Source organism: Drosophila subpulchrella, chromosome 2L (assembly GCF_014743375.2).
Source record: "Drosophila subpulchrella strain 33 F10 #4 breed RU33 chromosome 2L, RU_Dsub_v1.1 Primary Assembly, whole genome shotgun sequence".
NCBI lineage: Eukaryota > Metazoa > Arthropoda > Insecta > Diptera > Drosophilidae > Drosophila > Drosophila subpulchrella.
The window spans coordinates 11,697,268-11,715,854 of record NC_050610.1 but is presented as its reverse complement, the minus strand read 5'-3'; the positions used below and the strand labels follow the sequence as shown (position 1 = coordinate 11,715,854).

Sequence of the window (18,587 nt, the reverse complement as noted above, 5' to 3'; positions counted from 1 at the left end):
TATCACTTGGTCAGCAACCGGTTTGCTTTGTTTTCTTATCAAGACTCATCAAAAAGTGTGCGATTCACTGGGAGATTAGGGATGCCCAGTCAAATGGTGTTCTTAGGTAAGATAGTTAAGAAACTAGAATACTAATAGTTCAAGAAAAATAATAAATTTAAATTTATGCTAAACGGTTAGGTCTTTATGACACTTGCTAAACTTCTAACAACTTAATGAATTTATTTTAATAATTTAAGAATAAGAAAATACATGTTATGTGGGTTGCCATGACTTTTTAAATTAAATCCAGTCCGTAACTCAAAAGTTTCGTCTTGAAACTTAAACAAAGGTCAAATGGCTTTGGAGAAATCAATTTCTTTCAAAATTCAAACAAGAAAAAAAATTAATAATATATATGTACTATTCCATTTTACCTAAAGTCTTTAAATGGAACTGTCTTAATTAATAAACCAAGGGGTGGATTTTCCTCTATTGGCCTTCAAAGAATTTCAACGACTTAATTGTCATCTATGTTTTTTGTAAACTTATGCTCCAATTCTTATTTTTTTGGTGATCACAAATACATTTGTAGCTGTATCATCTTTCAATAGCGTCTGCACTTACGCAGCATAAAAATGGTCACAAATTGAAAATGAAAGTGTTACCAACATATTGTACACTCAATTGGACAATGGTAAATCGATCAATTGTGCCGCATGACATTGTATAACGTCTCGAATTGGGTAATAAACCTAAATTGGGATGAAGTATAAAAAGTCCGAGTTGCTTCAATTATGATATCAGTTAGCTGACACTTTTTAGAGGCATACGCACGCATCGAAGATCCATACGTTTTGAGATGGCAGCTAAGGTAAGTTATAAAGGGTCCTATATAGTACAAACACGCAGTATGCAAGGATTACAAGGACATATTCCCAGAAAAATCATTTTCATATAGGATACTCCTGTAAAAACAAGTAATCTTCAAGTAATCATTAAATTTAATATACTTCTTAGTTGTTCACCCTGCTATTTTTGGCCCTTTTCGCCGCCGGCCAAGCGGAGTACAACTACAACGAGAAGTCGAACAAGGCGGTCAACTCCTTAAACACCAGAGCGTCCGGTAGTTCTGGTGAGGATTTTCTGAGCGACTACCACACGCCCAGCAACAATGCCCTCAATTCGGAGGCCACACCCGATGGCTATGACTACTTGGCACCCACCAGGAACCAATTTTCCGCCGGCAGTCGGATGGCCAGTGTTCAGGCCTCGAATCTCCTCCAGAATGCGGCCAGTGCTGCCAATGCCGAATCTGTTCTGCTGCCCTCACCGCTGCCCATCCTTCGTCAGGAGCAGAACTCGGAGGTGGTATCACCTGTGCAGCCCCAAAATCAGAAGGTAGTTTCAGTTTCGGCCGTTCAGCGGCAAAGTCAGGATGCAGTGGTGGTTTCATCTGTTCCAAGCCAACGTAAGGAACCCGAGGTCTTTCCACCCGCCAGCTATAGCTTCAACTATGCCGTGAATGACGAGACCACTGGGGACATTAAGGAGCATAGCGAAACCCGGGATGGTTATGTAGTCCGTGGTTTCTACAGCCTCGTCGATCCCGATGGCTACAAGCGCACGGTGACCTACACGGCGGATGATGTCCGTGGCTTCAATGCGGTGGTTAACCGAGTTCCCTATGCCATCAGGTCGGTGGTTGTTCCAGCGGTGTCCAAGGTAGCTCAGCCCACTCCATTTGTATCTCGCGATGAGCGAACCAAGTCAGTGGATGTCAATGGATCCTCGGGAGCAGCATCTCTGGAAAGTGAGATAAGATCGGGAACCAGTTCCGCTTCCGCTTCCGGTTCCGTTTCGGGATCCGGTTCGGGATCGGGTTTGGTTTCGGTTTCGGGATCTGGTAACACCGTTTCCGGTTCTGGAGTGACCAACAACTTCGCAGACGACAGCTATGTCAATGCCCCCCGAGGACTCGACGCCTCTGGTGGTCCCTATGTCTGAGTTCTGCTCCTCGGCTATGCACTCCTTGTATATTCCATCATTGTGCTTCATTTATTACTAGTTTTTTCTCATTAATAAACACAAAACTTTGTTTAAATAACCCACCAAAGTGTTGCCTATCTTCAGGCTTTGAAAAAGCTTTTCGCTGGCATTTCCAAGATTTCAACATGGGTAAAGTAAAGCCTGTCTTGCATTGCGGAATAAGTTAAGTAATTAAGGTGTGATTGCCATATGTTAAGGCCTTTTAAGGAGGCAACGCAAAAGCCTTAATGGCTTTTAGTAAGTCGTTAAAGATTCATATGAAAGGTCAAAGCATGCTGAAGATTGCTTTTCTTTGAAGCGTATGGGTATCATTGCCTCTTAAAAATTGTCTAGAAATGGATTCAAAACAGAAATCTTAGGCAATTGAAAATATTCATAAAATGTAATATAATATAATATTTTTTTTTGTTGTTTGGAATTTAAATAATTTCTGTTTCCAATCAATTAGTTTTGTTTTATAGATCGTAGTTTGAATCCATCTTTAAAAAGTTAGGAATTACCTCGCAATATCTGGCAACATTGTGGCCAAACAAGCGTTAAGGTATTTCTTCACCAACTTTTTCGACGCGCCCATTTAAGCCGAGTCTGTCAACCGCCGGCAAAGCGCGAAGACGTCGTTTGTTGTTTATTTTCGAGCTGCTCTTTTTTTGTCTTGCATTGGCTCTTTGTTTATTTTTTGTTTGGGGCTTCAAGTCGCGTTCGAGCACCGTTTATTTTTACTGCCTTTCCGTCGAGGGCTTGTGATTGAAATTCTGTCGGCAGTACCATCGTGGGGTTCAAAGAAGTGAAAAGCAATCGAGGAAGCAACTCTAAACATTCACATAATTGGAGTTAGCGATTCGAAACGATTCGAATGAGTTTGGAACGCCTTGAAAAAAACGTCAAGTGGGCCAGGCAATTGCCATTTGCAGCTTAGCAATTGTGGATCGAATTCAACTTAAGTCAATTGTGCCACAACCGAGCCACCTGAGTGTTTTCCCGAAGGTCGACCGCATCTTTACAGGCTTTCTACTCTGCGTCACTGGCTCAAGAATGTGTTAATTCGGTGTTTCGACAACAACAACCGCGACTTCAGCCTATACAGCGACAACAACAGTTTTGCCGCCTGACGACATAAGATTTGCATAAAAAAGTAAACAAACGCGGTTCATAAAAACGAGAAATAAAAGCTAAAGAAAACATCAAAACAAAATCAGTTCCATATATTGAAATCCGAAACGTTAAACATCACTTATTGATTATTGAATTGAGTGAACATAAAATATGTGAAAAATAAAGCAAAGTAATTAATGAGTCATAAAATCATGACAAAAACCAAGTAAAAAATGCATTGTTTTGTGTCTAGTACATCTGTATTAAATATTTTTTGAATATTTTGAATGTTATCAAATATCTCTATGCCGACATAACCAAAAATATAGATTAGATTGTTGATTTTAACGACCTTTTTGAATTAATGAGGTCTAGTTGGGTTTCTTTAGCGTGGTTCCCAGAAGATCTCATTCCAGAGAAGATTGAAACATATTGGGAATAACCAAAAATAAAGCACTCAGACCTCAGCTTAACCAACTGATATGTGAATCTTTGAGAACAAAAACATCATACTTATGACTATTTTGGTTGTATTTCTCCCTGTAAAGCGAAACGGTGATCAAAATAATGGGAGTACGACCGCATCGTAAGCGGATGGAGCTGATCTTGATGGTTCTGATCGGGATGGCATGGGGTGTTCTTCTGTCGGCATTGATGAAACGGGATCGCTGGTCCCCGCTCAAGGAGGAAAGCAGTCCCTTTCCAAGCAGTCACAGGAGCATCCCTAGTCCCGCCATCACCACAACTCATCCGCATCCGGATATCCTGCCCGCCCGTCTCTTTAACCAAACACGAGTTCTGTGCATGGTGATGACCAGTCCTAAAACCCACCAGAGCCGCGCCATCCACATTCAACGTACCTGGGGAACGCGCTGCAACAAACTGATCTTCATGAGCACCAAGGCGGATAAGCAACTGGGTTCCATTGTCCTCAATGTGAGGGAGGGCTATTCGAACTCATGGCCTAAGACGCGGGCATCGTTGGAATATGTCTATAAACATTATTTCCATAAGTATGACTGGTTCCTGAAGGCAGATGATGATACGTGAGTTTTTAAATATTATTTAACCTATACAAAATTTATTAGGTTCCCTGAAAATCTTTAAAAATCCTAACGTAATTTAAAGAAAAAATTATAAACAATATTATTTTTCTTTTCCATCATTTCAGCTATGTTATAATGGAAAATCTGCGTGCCTTTCTATACGCCTACAGTCCGAAGACCCCAGTGCTTTTTGGAGATAAGTTTCAAACGCATGTTAAAGAGGTAATATCTAAGATTTGTAAATACAAATTTTTATTATTTTAAATTTACATTACTGAAAAAAATAAGTCTACATAAAAGGCCTAAATTGATTGTAGCCGAAAAGTATGCTAAGCTTATAATTATATGAAGGCACTAAAATTCAAATTCTTAAGCTATAATAGAGACTTTTTTAATTATTAAATTAACCCTCCTTTTAAATCCAGGGTTACACTTCTGGAGGATCTGATTATGTCCTGAGCAAAATGGCCCTACATCGACTGATAAAGCAGGGCTTCAGCAACAGCAGTATCTGCACAGACCGGAACTACGGCTACGAGGATGTGGAACTAGGACGATGTTTAACAGCAGTGGGCGTAGAGACTGGAGATTCCAAGGATAAAGACGGATTGAGCAGATTTATCCCCATCTCACCGCTACACTGGTATTCGCAGGCGCTGCTCCACAACACGACCCCAGATGTAAATAAAGCTACCAAGTTTCCTATTATAAACTACAATTCTTTATTAATTCTCGTAGAACACCGACGATTGTTGCTCCAGCACGGCCATCTCATTTCACTTCAACAACGCCCTGGAGTTTTACATGCTGGACTACGTTATCTACAAGTTAAGAATATTTGGCATAAACAATGTTCAAGATCTTTTGCCATCTAAAAAGTCCATTTTGGTTACTAAGCAATCTTTGGGCACTTTTCAGACCAAACAAATGGAAGTTCACAAAAATGCTCTTAACAAAATGGTATCCGAAAAAAACGACACAAAGCCAAAAGCCGAAACTAAGCCAAAGCCCAAATCGTAATCTTTCTAGCACCAAAATAGCTTAATATTGACTGCAAATGAAAATGCCAAAGAGTAAGACCAAGATATCGTAATTGATAAATCTAAAACTGCTCCTTCAAATTAGATTGTATGCCAAATCTTTCCATATTTATTCTTAAATGGATTGATATAGGTTAAGATAGTATGTATTGTCAGCACAAAGCCATTTTTAAATACATGTATAAGACTCGATATTATAAAGAAATGTTAAAATTAAATTAAAATTGCATCATAATCTATATTGCTGTTTCCAAAGTGGTTTTTTTCTAAGGCGTCTTGACGGAGGATGCCCAGCAAGAAGTCCATATGGTCGGCTTTTATACAAAATGGTTTCCAGAAAATGCATTTCGTAGGGTGAAACATTGTGTATTGAAATTGAGTAGGTGGAACAACATTCCATACCCTGCAAGTAAAGTCAAGATACAATTTTGTAAGTTGGAATTTTTTAGTATAAATCGTTTTAAAAAATTAAAGATTAAAATTATAATGTCTTTATGAAGAGCTTTAATAAAAATATGTTTCCCCACCGTTCCAGTTATTTGGTAGAGATATTCCTTTAGCCAAAAGTTTTCATCATCATGATTCGGTATAAGAAAATGTTCCAGGGAAAGTGAAAAGAACCGCTGACGACCCAAAAGGTCTCTGGAATCGCCGGCATCCACATTCAATATGCGCAGACATTTGCCCATTGTATAGTCTTCAGTACCTTGATCTCCTGGCAGGCACTTCTTGGCTGCCCCAAGAACCAATAGCTTCACAGCCTTTTTGCTGAGCACATAACCAGCACCTCCGGACATATAGACTGTGTTTGCCAGTTTAAACGGAGAGCCAAAATAAATCGGATGGGCAGGTGAGTAGGGTTGGAGCAGTTTACGCATATTCTCCATTACGGCATAGGTATCATCATCAGCCTTATAGAACCAATCCGCCTCGTGGGCGTAATTCTTATAAGCATGGTGAAATGCTGCCTTCGACTTGCCCCACAGATTACTGCGAGTATCGCTGACGTTCAGGCCCACAATCTTCACTCCAGACAAGGTGGTTTGGGAAGAACCGCCATAATACACCACTCGGTTGCAATGGCGACCCCAGGTCTCATTAATTGCCTTCACGGCACTCATGTACTTCTTGGGCCAGGATATAACCAAGCATATTATTCTAACCGATCGATACATATACCTTGCCAGCCAATCATTCAACGGTCTATATTTTATGCTCATTGGAAAACTTGGAGACCTCAGTTCTGGCAGGGGATTCACATGGCCATAGGGTCGCAGGTGATAGTACACAAATTCTAGAATATACATTTGCGTGGCACGGCAATATGGGTGCAGTATTGCTCCGCTAAAACAGCTCTCCCAACTCTATAAAAAATAGAATTACAATTAATATAACTTATTAAAAATTAAGAATTTATGTTAAACTATTACTTTAAATTAAAAGTACAAGAGGGAAATATTTAAATTTTTAGAAATCGTATTAATATTCAAGACTTATTTATAAGTATTTTATTAGAAAACTTACCTGATTATCGTAGACGGCTCGAAAAGCGCAGGGCCATAGCCAAAAGTTATTGCGTAGGCTATAGGGAATCACCTCATCCGGAACGTTGAATGATTGAAGACCCTCGCTGGGAGCCTTTTTCATTCGTTTCAGGCACTCCCTGAAAAAAATCTCGTTTTGCAGGCAGTTCCTTGTCGCTAATCGCTCCAATGCCTCCCTACTGAAGATATAGTCAGTGCTGGAGACCTGACCAACATGAGCATAGATATAGACGGCATGATGGGCACTGAAGTATACCTCCTCGGAAGGAGAATAGTGGGCCAGCAAGTAGCGTAGATTCTCCATAATGACGTACGAGTCCAAGTAAACAACCAGCAGCCAGTCGAGTTCTTTGTGGAACTCCACATAAATCTGGCGATATGCCTCCAGCAGAGTGATCTCCTTTTGATTGATAAAGGTCAGCCGATCGCACCGACGACCCCAACTATTTTTCACATGCACCGCCTTCTGAGCACCAAACTTGTAGTCCGAACGATCCATATAAACTAGGCAATGAACGCGAACCTGCTGCCGTAGAATCCTCGGTATGCGATCATCATCCCAGTGCTGACTTCGTAGGCCAACATCATAGTTCTCTACATTCTCCTTGTAAGGCTTTTGTATAAACTCAATCAGATCAACGAAAGTAGTGCTATTGTAGAATATCAACAGCTCGAGTACAAACAGCCAGAACAAGGTTGATAGGATCAGTAATCGAAAAAACCACACTAAGTTCATTTCTTTCCGTTTATAAAAATTTGTTTTTATGACATTGTTAGAAAACACTCCTCAGGTTAATTAGTACTAGGTTTAAAATTTAGGGCTATTAAAGTGAGTAAATCAATTTTTTTTTAATCGCATATTATATTCTCCGAGTTTTATTTACAAATACAAGCCGCTCTTTCAAGTGAAAGACTTAAGATCATATCTTTTCAATAATAAGGTAATATATATATTTAGCTAGGCGTTTGAATTTAATCGTAATCTATATTATAAATGGGAAATGTCTTATACGGTTTGTTGATTTCCTCATTTAGATGTTTCTCGATCCAGGGTTTCAATTGCATAATGTTCGTATATAAACCGGGAACATTTTCCCGTCCGCACGATATGCCACTGTTGACAATGCCGACGAACTCGAAGAATGTGGGATGTCCGGGAATGGGGCACATTAGCGGGGCTCCACCGTCGCCCTGACAGGCATCCCGACCCCTCTCTCCACCCGCACATAGCAAGGTGGGGTCCAGTTTGTAGTCCCATCCCAGTACCGTCCTCCGCAATTGGGCCTCGCATAGATCCTTGCCTACGATGGGCAACCAAATTTTCTTTTGCCTAAACGAGTAATTTGGAACCTCGGGATTTGGTATACCCCAACCGGCCACCACGCAGCCTTCTTGATGCAAAGAGAATTCCGAATTGGGCCAGCATATGGTTCCGATGTAGGGTTTCATCTCAAACGAAACATCGAGTACGATCAAAGCTATGTTGTTTGCACCGCTAATATTACTAAATTCTGGATGCGATATAATCCTTGCCGGAGATCGTGTTACAACCGTGTCTCTAAACAGTTCGTTCAAGTCCCATGCCCCACCGGCGATCACAAAATCTTTCACCGACAAATCGTGCACCAAATGAGCAGCTGTTATCACAACATTTTCGGTTACCAGAGTTCCGGCTCCAAAAAACTGCCCCTTTTGTTTCATAAGCGCCACAATCCATGGAAATTCATTGGGTTTTGCCTGATCAACATGAGCCGGCGTTGTATTGTCCAGACCATTGGGGTTACTGTGACCACAGTTTACTGGGGCGCCCACAGGTAACTTAAAAAGATTATAAGATATTATTATCAATGGAATATTCTCCCTTTAATATACCTATTTACCACTTGAGAAATGTGACAGCAGATTTCCCATCTCTGGCAATGCGTTTGAGTAGTTTGAGCATTTGGGATCCATAAACCTAGCCCACAAAGACCTTGGGGAACACACTCCAATTGGAAGCCACAAGGCGCTCCCGCCTCAGTCAGCACCCATAAAAGACAACTGAAAATTATAACCCTCTGCCACATTGTTGGTCTAACTACTGAAAATATATTCATCATGTGTGCGCAAAATAAATGAGAGCTCTCGAACCAATATTCTGAGAACAAAGAATTTTCTCTGCCATTATCAGTAATCACACATTATAGCTATATATGCAGTAGTAAAAACATATCAGTTCAAGAGAATAATAATCGCGCTGAAAAATATGAACTCGAGAGGCAATTAAATAATTTAAAATATATACATATATATTTGAATTTTGAAAAAACCCAAGACGGTTACAAACCAAATTCAAATGACACATTTTTCATGATTTTTGGAAATTCTCTTTTAGTGTTTTATGAAATAATGATAAGAGGCAGGAAAAGTTTATTTTGGTCTTTATGTTTAATATTTTTATGGAAAAACACACAGTTAAGTATTTTGTACGATATTTTTGGCATTTATTCAAAAATAATTCATAAAGGTATGGAATTTGATTATTTCGAATTTTGTGCTCAAAGATGACTGCTCATAAAAAAAACTTGATCTCCGGGCACGCTGAACACTTGCTCCAAATGCGGATCAATCCACTCTTTGAACTTGGAAACATGTGTGTAGAGGGCCGGAACATTTTCCCGGCCACACTTGATGCCCCAGTTGACGATGCCAGCCTGTTCATAGCGATTGGGGTCCCCTTCGAGGGCGCAGAAAAGGGCGGATCCTCCAAATCGAGAGCAAACATCTTTGCCCTGCTGTCCGCCGGCACAAATCAAACTGTCGGGCAGCGTATAGTTCGAACCCATAGAAGTTTGTCTTAATTGATGCTGGCACCTTAAACCATACAATATGGGCAGTTCGATATTCTGTTGTATGGACAAAAGTTCGGTACCGTCAAATGATCTTTTTCCCCAACCGGCAACCATGCAGCGACGTCCTTCAAAGTTCTTACCGGGAATAGGTAAGCATATGGTCTGAATATGGGATTTTATCTCGAATGGTGAATCCAAAAAGAGAAGGGCCAAGTTGTTGGCCCCGCTGCTGAAATTAAACGCCTCATGCGTAATGATCTTGGTCACTTGGCGCTCTTCGGGTGGCAGAACTTCCCCACTGGAGGACAAGTCCCATTCGCCAGCTCTGACCTTGATGTAGACAGTGGACTTATATAGCAGAATATGGGCTGCTGTTAGTACTAGTCCTGGGGTTATCAACGAACCGCCTCCGAAATATTGGCCCTTGTTTAACAAAGCCATTACCCAAGGAAATTGACCCGGGCGGGCCTCATTCCCATCTACTTGTTGGTTTTCATCTAGACCATTCGGATTACTCATGCCACAAAGGGAACCTGGTGGAAGTGTCGGAGGCCTAAGCTTTTTGCCAATCTACAAAAACAGGATATAGGAAAATCTAATCAACTTATCTTCGATAATAATTTTTAATTTGCTTACCACATTAGACTTTTCACAGCAGACTTCTAAGTCGCTGCAATCGATGGTAGAAGTTAGATCAAAAATGGGCTCTTCTCGTCGGCAATTTTCTTTGGGAACACACTGATGGGAAATCGGACATTTGTGAGCACCGCTAAAAAGGATGCCACTCCAAAACAGAGCTAAAAGCGCCCACACTCGTAACATTGTTCTCTCCACAACAGATTCTTAAAACTACGGTGTCAGTAAATAAGTATTCATTTTGCTTCAGAGATAATAATGAAATAAAAATAATCTGAGGCCCCAATAAAGGCCTTATGACACTGTCTTGATTTTTGATTAGTCGTTTGGATTTTTTTAAAGTCGGTAACATAAAGAAATAAGGGTCTACCGCTTAACAACATTGTATGTATATATATATATTAAATTATGTGGAGGCTGCAAATACTTTTTAAATCAAACCCAGTCGGTTGGTCAAAAACCAAGCAAGTGTTATAAGACCTTTACTGATTATGATGGGAAATTCATGAACTCTAGAATTCGGAGAATCCGTAAATGCAGAGCAATCAAATACAAATAGCTAAAAGTTTTTGGCAGAGATTAAGTACATTTTTGTTTTTACTTCCTCTTTTTTTTTGTTTTAAAATAATCTCAAAGTATATAAAAACAAATTTTTCACAACAAGTACTAAGTTATCAACTCAAAATGATTTTTCGACTATGGAGTATTTACATAAAAATGCTTTTTATTTGTAAATTTCTGAGCTAAAATTGTTATCTTGAGTAATTACAAATCAAATTTGCCGCCCGCCAACTTCAGATCAATGTAATCCCTGAACAAGGCCACGTTTGTGAAGGTTCCGGGCACATTCTCTTGGCCACAACGGATGCCAAAGCTGACGATGCCAGCCTGTTCGTACCGGTTGGGGTCGTTTTCCAGTGGACAGAATAGGGGAGATCCACCATCGCCAGTGCAGGCATCCTGGTCCCGTTCACCACCGGCGCAAATTAGGCTCTCGTGGAGATTGAAATCACGGCCCATCGATGTTCGCCTCAATTTATTCTGGCATTCTTCTCTCATCACCATGGGTAACTCTACTTGCTTCTGTTTTTTTGAATTTTGAGGATCCTGGTAGGAAGGCTTTCCCCATCCGGCCATTATGCAGCGCTTATGATCGAATGACCTGCCCTTCCTTGGTAAACAGATGGTACGGATGTGGGCTTTCAGCTCGAAGGGAGATTGGAGATAAAGGAGCGCCATGTCGTTCCACGCCTTTCCGAATACAAACTCTTCGTGTCGCTCGATTTTTTTTACAACGCGCTCCTCATGACGGAATGTTTCCCAATCGGATGACATATCCCATTCGCCAGCTCTGACCACAATCTCATTCGCGTTCTTGTTTGGCAGAAGGTGAGCTGCTGTTAGAACCACTCCAGGAGCAATTAAAGAACCGCCTCCGAAGTATTGATAACGGCTAAAAAGAGCCACCACCCAGGGATATTGACCAGGTCCACTTTGATTACCCAAGCCACAGAGGTCATTCAAAAGAGAAGCTTCGATTGGCGTGTTAGAATGGCTTCCAATTTGGACCGGAGCACGCTCTGGTGGGTTCAGTTCAGTTTGGATCCGCTGTGAGGTATATCTTGGAAAGGGTGCAGGTGTGGGTTGAGTGAAGTATGCGGGTTCTCTGGATCTTTGGGTAGTGGCGGTGTTTTGGTAATAATTCCCAACTTGGTTCCGGGGTATTACGGCTGGGTTATAGTTTACATTTGTGGCGAAAGGTGTGGTGTCTTCGTTAAGTAATGAATTTTGCTGCCAGTTTGTTGTGGGAGCGGCTTGGTAATTGTTTCCAGCTTGCAACCACTACAATTAAAAAGAACTAGATAATTTAAAAATAAATGAAGTAATTAAGCACTTACCCAGGCACCATTTGCATTTAAGCAACAATGTTGGTTTGAATTGCATGAAGTTGTTGATTCGTAGTCCGTTAATATCCATGTACTACAATATCCTATAGCAACGCACTCATATGGATATTGGCAGAAATCGGCAGCAGAAGTGCAGCCGAAAATTAGGGCTACTATCACCCAGTACTCTGTCATGGTTTATTCGCGAACTGAACTATTCGAAAAGACTGGCAGTGGGAGAGTGTGATTCCTTGTGTATACGTACAGAAAAGTATATGCTTTAAGCTTATCACTTTTATACTAAAATTGTCTATATAATATAATCTGGTTTATTGCTCGTCAGAGAGCTGGAAATAACACCAATAAATTTGATGCGCCTGTGTCATCATCCGTTGATAAGAAAACAAACCCAAAATCAAAATTTTGACATTGAAAATTAAAAAAAATACATTGTATTATGTATATAAATTATGTACACTTTTACTTTGAATAATAAACTTGCAACAAAAAAATGCGGGCTAAGAAAATGTTATATAAACGTTGTAGTACATAAAAATGGTTGCTGTATTTCTGCTTTATTCACAAACAATACAAAAGGCAAAATAGATTGGTAAATACTATCTACAGCAAAAATGTTAATCAGCTTAAGCTTAAAAACATAGACAGATAACAGCAAATATATGGAAATTAAAAATTGTTGTTAATTTAAGTACTTTGAATTTTGGTTTTTAAAATGGAAGAATATTCGCATTTTATTGTTAAAATGTGAGACGCTTTGAATTTTTTTTTAGACAAGTTAAAATTAATTATTTTTTTGACCTGTCGACTATCAGATACCCATTTCTTTGCGCCACGCCACCTAGCGGATGGTACCGGTACCCCTGATCATTCAAATACATGGGCGTTTCCCAGAAGCTCAAGAATCTGCATGCCAAGTCCCAAATATCTAACTTTAATAGTTTCCGAGATCTCAGCGTTTATACGGACAGTATATATACACTATACAGGGTCGAAAAAGATTCCTTCCATCTGATACATACTTCCTGAGGAACCTATATACCCTTTCACTCTGCGAGTAACTTGTTAAATGACCAATATGCGAAAAAACGGATTTGCAATTTCAAAAATTTATATAAATAACATTGCAAGACACAACTTTATTGAGGAGCTCCCGTGACTTCTAGAGGTTCTGATAAAGCCAATCTCCGAACATGGCCAAATTGGTAAACGTTGAAGGAACGTTTTTCAGTTCACACAAACCAAAGCTGAAGACGCCTGCCAGAACGTAACGAGAAGGAAAATTGTTCTGTGCACAGAACAATGCAGATCCACCATCGAAAAAGCAGGCATCCTTTTCTCTTTCACCGCCGGCGCAAATTAGACTATATGGTAGGTTATACTCCATGCCGAGCCTGGTTTGCCTTAACTGATTCTGGCAGAATGTCCTGCTCACTATTGGCACATCCATTTTGATTTGTATATCCAAAAATTGTGTGTAAGGGTGGACAACCCCCTTTCCCCATCCGGCAATAATGCAGCGCTTTTGCTCGAATGACTCATCCTGGACAGGTAAACAAATGGGTGCGATATGTGTTCTCAGTTTGAACGGGGACTGGAGGTATAGAAGTGCTACGTTGTTCTCCTCGGTCTGGTATTGAAAGTTCTCATGGATCCGGATTCTGTCCACACGACGCTCATCCGGCGGAAACTGCGCTCCGCGCAACAAAAAGTCGTAGTCACCAGCTCTCACCACAATATCATCCGCATTCCTATTCATCACTAGGTGAGCTGCAGTTAGTACAGTTCCTGGGGCAACCAGGGATGCTACTCCAAGGTAAGTGCCATTGGAGAACAGGGCAATCAGCCAGGGATATTGAGCAGGCCAAGGGTTCTTCTCGGGTATTTGCCTACTAAAATTCAGAAGATTTCCATTTTCCAACCCGCAATTCAAACGCTCTTTTGGCGAAGGAGTTGGGATTGGGCGCTGCCTTGTTGTGGTGGACGTATTCGCATTCTACAAATTGATTAAAATCAAAACTTATTCAATTTTGAAATGCATTTTGCGAACTTACGGGATAAGCATTTCCACAGCAGTCGTAAATTTCGTTTGGAGCGGCATTTACAAGTATATTCGCACATTGTCCCTTTAGAACCCAACGATTCGGGGGCTCACAGAGGTCAGCGGCAGAAATGATGCAGCCCAAAAGAAGAGCTCCAAGTGCCCAGTATCGAGGCATTGTTCGCTCGAGAAGAAAAATGTCAACTAAGTGATTGTCAATGGCTGTCCCTACTTTTATAATTAACATGCTGAGATTACGATTAATCGAGAGCTGCTGGGAAAACCCCCAAAAAATAAAGACAAGGTGCTTGAACATAGTACATATATATGGGATGAGTAATCTTTTGTTGTCGTCTTTATTTATAATCATAGCAAGATGTTAATGTTTAAATTTGATCAGCCGCTCAAACACAAAAAAAATATTTGGTGTTGTGAAAATGTATTTCTCATTGTGCTGCACAAACTTTTTTAAATAATAAAGATATATCCGACTGGTGTAGAGTTATTAAGGGGCTATTTTATTGGTCACCTTTGCCAAACTCGATGCAGATAACAGCTGATAGTTTGCTCATTTGCAAAAGTAATTTAGAAATCAACAACATTCACACCGCAATAAAATATTAAAATATTTAATAACTAATTTTAATTAATTAAATTTAATTTAATTTTATAAAAATACTATTTCTTAAATAAAATTTAATCAATAAATTAAACTGATATTAATTAAAATAATGTTTTTAGTTATTAGAACACAAATATAAAATATACTAGTCTACTTTTTAATTAGACTAACAACGCTTCAACTGTAAAATAAATTTATTTAATGTTACTAACTTTTGTTTTAGTGTAAAAATGATTCTACAAAGAGAATAATTCACCTCTCCCAAGGCTAAGTTAGTACTTGGGCGGAACTGATGAGGTTAACGATGGAGACATATACATTATAGATATTGGAAAAAAAAGCACAGTTCTTGCCAACATGGAGAGAAAAGAGTGCGTTTTTGAGGATCGAAACAGCCATTACCAACAGCATTCAGCTTCGACATCATCGTCACGACCAGTGCTCTTTCTTCTACTGGGCATAGGAATTGGTTATCTGATAACCCAGTTGATTCTGTGGCCAATTATACCCCTTAATTCGCATACGAATCGCACTGCGAGAACGACCCAACTGGACATCGATTTGACCGATGAGGTGCGAGTCTTGTGCTACGTTAATACGAAACCCAGTAACCATAAGACGCAGGCAAAGGCGGTTCTCGAAACTTGGGGCAAAAGGTGCAACAAGCTGATCTTCTTTAGCAGCCGAACCGATGTAAATCTTTCGGGATCCGTGGCCCTGGCCGCCAGTCCGAACTTCCGTGAGTCGTGGCGGAAAACGAAAGGTGCTCTGCAGTACCTCTATGATCACCACTTAAACGATGCCGACTGGTTTCTGGAGGCCGATGACGAGACCTATGTGCTTATGGAGAACCTGCGATATATGGTCTATCCGTATAGCCCAGAGATGGCCATCTATTTCGGTTCCCCAGGCACTGTGATGAGTCGAGCTGCATTGCGTCGCTTCGTGGAGGTTTCCCTGCCCAATCCATCGAAGTGCGAACCAAAAGACTCGGGTCCCACCGCCGGAAAGCTGAAAGAGTGCCTCGATAATGTCAATGTAATGGCGGGAAACACTTACGATTCCAAGGGACGCAGACGTATGTACCTCATCGATCCGCAGGCCAGATCCAATTTATTCCATCGCTATGACTCAAAGTTTTGGTTCTGGAAATTTCTCGCCTTTAAGACCCAAAAAGTTTGTAGTCCCACCCGGTTTTAGAAAACTAATCGTGTATATGTTTTCCCTCTAGGGTATTTTCTCTTGGTCTAATTATGCCGTGTCGTTTCATTTCGTTCAGCATCGCTATATGCATTGTTTTGAATATATGATCTATAGATTGCGTGCCTTCGGAAGAAAACTTCATGTCGAGACTCTTCCCGAGAAGTATAGCCCCAGCAAGGAGGAGAACATTAATGAAGAACAATCAACTAATGTTGAGAAAGAAGTACCAGCTGACTATGCCTATTAAACTCCCTATTCTAGGGAATTTTAAAATAAGTATTGAAAATCTTTATTATCTTATTTTTCATGAATATTTGAAGGCTATTTGCAAGCCCTGGGAAATGAAATAGTTATCTACAATGCTTACAAATATAAGACCATTGTTAATAAAACTTTTTTATTTATATTGCTACGACTAACTGTAAGAAAACCCCTTTCTGGCTTCTTTAGGGACCGCCCTGGCCTTGTAGTATAAACGTATTATATAGAACTGATACCGAAGGCCTATATAATTTTAATTTCCTCCTGATGTTTCCTTAGACTTGGAATGTTTATCCGTTTCCTCATTTGAATGCTTCGAATCTTCCTCAGTTTTTTGTGAGTCGTCCTCTTCTTCGGCCTCCTTTGAAAGTTTTTCCCTGTATTTTTTCTCTTCATTTTCCAACTCCTGGGAGTCCATTTCCCGGGCGTCTGGTTCCTTTGGCTTTTCAGTTGTGGTCGTGTAAATCCTGTCGTAATCATCCACAGAGTCCTCATTACTGGCAAGAGGACGCTCAACGGGAGCGGGAAGAAACTGACCCACTTTGAGTTTGGCTGGCAGAGGCTCTAGGGATCGCATCAGACCGTATGGTTTCAAATGATAGATAAGATAGTCCATCACGTACATCATATTTGGGGCCACATAATGAAACGAGATGGCCAAGTCCGAGCAGCAGTCAAGACCCTAGTAAGAAATTATTTATAATACTTATGAATCCAAACATATAATATATTCTGTGGCGGATACATTACTTGTTTGTAAGGGGGATATAAAAAATGTGTTGAGTATAAATACGATATATTATACCTTCTGATGGTTTATGGATAGAAAAAAGTTCAAAGGTATTATCATGTATCAAGCATTATAATGCTTTAAGGTAAGCACAAAGCCTAGATGTATTCAGGTTAGTAATTTTTAAAAAACGTGGTAGGATTTTAAAATTTCAATTACCTATATACCGATTTTAGTAAAAATGAAACTTACGTCGTCCGTCTTGTAGAATTGGTAGTTCCAGTACCAAAAGCCCTTGTCATATTTGGCGGGAATTAAATGGTGTTCCGGGACAAAGGGAAACATGCGACCCCGTCCAATCTGGTCCCTGGAATCGCCAGCCGTAACATTCAGATGCTCCATGCAGCGCCCGATCTCGATGTCCTCGTTGACCACCGTGCCGGGCAGACACATCTTGGGATTCGGAATACCCTCGACCACGAATCGTCGCAGGGCCTCCCGACTGAGTATGTATCCCGCTCCTCCAGACATATATCCCTGTTTCACAAACGGCTTAAACTTAAAGCCAAAGTGAACGGGTGTTTCAGGGTTGTAAGGATAAAGCATATAGCGCATATTCTCGATCACGGCATAGGTGTCGTCATCGGCCTTGTAGAAGAAGTCGGCATCGTTATAATGGTGCTTATAGACGTACTTAAACGCCTCCTTGACCTTGGCCCACAGATTTTCGCGGCCCTCGCCCACATTTAACTTCACCGTGGGCAGCTCCTCGTCCTCGCCGGAACTCATGAAGAGCAGGATATTACAGCGTTTGCCCCATGTTCGCTTCACGTGGCGAGCCTTAACCTTGTGGTTAGTGGGATTGGTCATCACCCAGCAGAGGATGCGAACCTCCTTCTTAAGCTGCTCGGCCACGGTGATGTTGTCATTGGGATGATCGTGCTGGAAGGGACCGTGTTCCTGGGCCTGGATGGCCAATTGTGAATCGACGGGCAGGTTAAGACGTCGGCTGATATACGGATACAGACTCTCATGGGGAGAAATCCTCGAGAAGAGTTGCGCCATACAGTAGCCCACCACCAAGCCAATGATCAGGGTGAATACCGAGCGATTTTTAGAGCGGGGTGCTGAAAACAGTCATATTTATAAAGAGTAAGTGTTTATTTTTAAACAAATTAGAGCATGAAAATCTATTTATTTTAAATATAATATTCAAAAATTGTTATTAAGATCCTTAATTATGTTTCTAACCGCTACTTTAACCATCACATATAATCACCTTCTGTTAGCAGAGAGCGCGATAAAAGACTTGCATTTGTCATTTTGACACTTTTTCAACCAAATATTTTAGGTCACTTTGAAATACCCTTTCGACTGGGAAACAGTCGGTAGTTCACTTGTATAAACAAGAAGTTGGCTATGTGTCCAAATTCTTATTATCTAGCGAATGCGTCAATCATGTAGACTCAATTTTCAGCAAGTACTGAGCCCGAATGCGTTTGCCAGCCGACTGAGCAGCATAAGCTTTGTCAGATGAATTCAGTTATAATTTATCAGAAACAGTTGATCAAACATAACTTGGAAAGTATCCAATATAGGGAGTAAGCTA

At 40.5% G+C, this 18,587-nt stretch overlaps 9 protein-coding genes across 11 annotated transcripts; 3 read left to right on the top strand and 6 right to left on the bottom strand.

The window, feature by feature from the left end:
- Nucleotides 1-630: 630 nt before the first annotated feature.
- LOC119547403 lies at nucleotides 631-2,048 on the top strand. Its single transcript, XM_037854252.1, has 2 exons — nucleotides 631-853; nucleotides 1,000-2,048. Exons 1-2 carry the CDS (start codon nucleotides 842-844, stop codon nucleotides 1,984-1,986), a joined length of 999 nt encoding a protein of 332 aa, XP_037710180.1. The 5' UTR covers nucleotides 631-841; the 3' UTR covers nucleotides 1,987-2,048.
- Nucleotides 2,049-2,641: 593 nt separating this feature from the next.
- On the top strand, nucleotides 2,642-5,425 carry LOC119548305 (glycoprotein-N-acetylgalactosamine 3-beta-galactosyltransferase 1). 2 transcript variants are annotated; one of them, XM_037855478.1, is made up of 5 exons: nucleotides 2,642-3,310; nucleotides 3,669-4,166; nucleotides 4,292-4,388; nucleotides 4,592-4,846; nucleotides 4,905-5,425. In XM_037855478.1, exons 2-5 carry the CDS (start codon nucleotides 3,688-3,690, stop codon nucleotides 5,184-5,186), a joined length of 1,113 nt encoding a protein of 370 aa, XP_037711406.1. In that variant the 5' UTR covers nucleotides 2,642-3,310; nucleotides 3,669-3,687; the 3' UTR covers nucleotides 5,187-5,425. The 2 variants fall into 2 exon arrangements, with proteins under 2 accessions (XP_037711406.1, XP_037711405.1); XM_037855477.1 differs by having other exon boundaries at nucleotides 2,643-3,160; nucleotides 4,905-5,424.
- LOC119548304 lies at nucleotides 5,400-7,500 on the bottom strand. Its single transcript, XM_037855474.1, has 3 exons — nucleotides 6,731-7,500; nucleotides 5,734-6,570; nucleotides 5,400-5,609 (listed from the first exon to the last, which is right to left on the bottom strand). The coding sequence occupies exons 1-3, from the start codon at nucleotides 7,484-7,486 to the stop codon at nucleotides 5,436-5,438; spliced, it is 1,767 nt and encodes a 588-aa protein (XP_037711402.1). The 5' UTR covers nucleotides 7,487-7,500; the 3' UTR covers nucleotides 5,400-5,435.
- A 92-nt stretch (nucleotides 7,501-7,592) lies between these two features.
- LOC119548306 (phenoloxidase-activating factor 2) lies at nucleotides 7,593-8,816 on the bottom strand. Its single transcript, XM_037855479.1, has 2 exons — nucleotides 8,631-8,816; nucleotides 7,593-8,568 (listed from the first exon to the last, which is right to left on the bottom strand). The coding sequence occupies exons 1-2, from the start codon at nucleotides 8,814-8,816 to the stop codon at nucleotides 7,723-7,725; spliced, it is 1,032 nt and encodes a 343-aa protein (XP_037711407.1). The 3' UTR covers nucleotides 7,593-7,722.
- Nucleotides 8,817-9,221: 405 nt separating this feature from the next.
- Nucleotides 9,222-10,410, bottom strand: LOC119547137 (phenoloxidase-activating factor 2-like). Of its 2 annotated transcripts, none has more exons than XM_037853851.1 (2): nucleotides 10,221-10,410; nucleotides 9,222-10,151 (listed from the first exon to the last, which is right to left on the bottom strand). In XM_037853851.1, the coding sequence occupies exons 1-2, from the start codon at nucleotides 10,401-10,403 to the stop codon at nucleotides 9,288-9,290; spliced, it is 1,047 nt and encodes a 348-aa protein (XP_037709779.1). In that variant the 5' UTR covers nucleotides 10,404-10,410; the 3' UTR covers nucleotides 9,222-9,287. The 2 variants fall into 2 exon arrangements, with proteins under 2 accessions (XP_037709779.1, XP_037709777.1); XM_037853849.1 differs by having other exon boundaries at nucleotides 9,223-10,151; nucleotides 10,218-10,410.
- Nucleotides 10,411-10,923: 513 nt separating this feature from the next.
- LOC119548504 (phenoloxidase-activating factor 2-like) lies at nucleotides 10,924-12,374 on the bottom strand. Its single transcript, XM_037855783.1, has 2 exons — nucleotides 12,116-12,374; nucleotides 10,924-12,059 (listed from the first exon to the last, which is right to left on the bottom strand). Exons 1-2 carry the CDS (start codon nucleotides 12,296-12,298, stop codon nucleotides 10,983-10,985), a joined length of 1,260 nt encoding a protein of 419 aa, XP_037711711.1. The 5' UTR covers nucleotides 12,299-12,374; the 3' UTR covers nucleotides 10,924-10,982.
- A 905-nt stretch (nucleotides 12,375-13,279) lies between these two features.
- LOC119546248 (phenoloxidase-activating factor 2-like) lies at nucleotides 13,280-14,340 on the bottom strand. The gene is made up of 2 exons (XM_037852400.1): nucleotides 14,176-14,340; nucleotides 13,280-14,117 (listed from the first exon to the last, which is right to left on the bottom strand). Exons 1-2 carry the CDS (start codon nucleotides 14,338-14,340, stop codon nucleotides 13,284-13,286), a joined length of 999 nt encoding a protein of 332 aa, XP_037708328.1. The 3' UTR covers nucleotides 13,280-13,283.
- Nucleotides 14,341-15,141: 801 nt separating this feature from the next.
- Nucleotides 15,142-16,358, top strand: LOC119547684 (glycoprotein-N-acetylgalactosamine 3-beta-galactosyltransferase 1). The gene is made up of 2 exons (XM_037854644.1): nucleotides 15,142-15,960; nucleotides 16,016-16,358. The coding sequence occupies exons 1-2, from the start codon at nucleotides 15,142-15,144 to the stop codon at nucleotides 16,232-16,234; spliced, it is 1,038 nt and encodes a 345-aa protein (XP_037710572.1). The 3' UTR covers nucleotides 16,235-16,358.
- Nucleotides 16,305-18,476, bottom strand: LOC119547683 (glycoprotein-N-acetylgalactosamine 3-beta-galactosyltransferase 1). The gene is made up of 3 exons (XM_037854642.1): nucleotides 18,258-18,476; nucleotides 17,231-18,105; nucleotides 16,305-16,930 (listed from the first exon to the last, which is right to left on the bottom strand). Exons 1-3 carry the CDS (start codon nucleotides 18,298-18,300, stop codon nucleotides 16,502-16,504), a joined length of 1,347 nt encoding a protein of 448 aa, XP_037710570.1. The 5' UTR covers nucleotides 18,301-18,476; the 3' UTR covers nucleotides 16,305-16,501.
- Nucleotides 18,477-18,587: the final 111 nt, after the last annotated feature.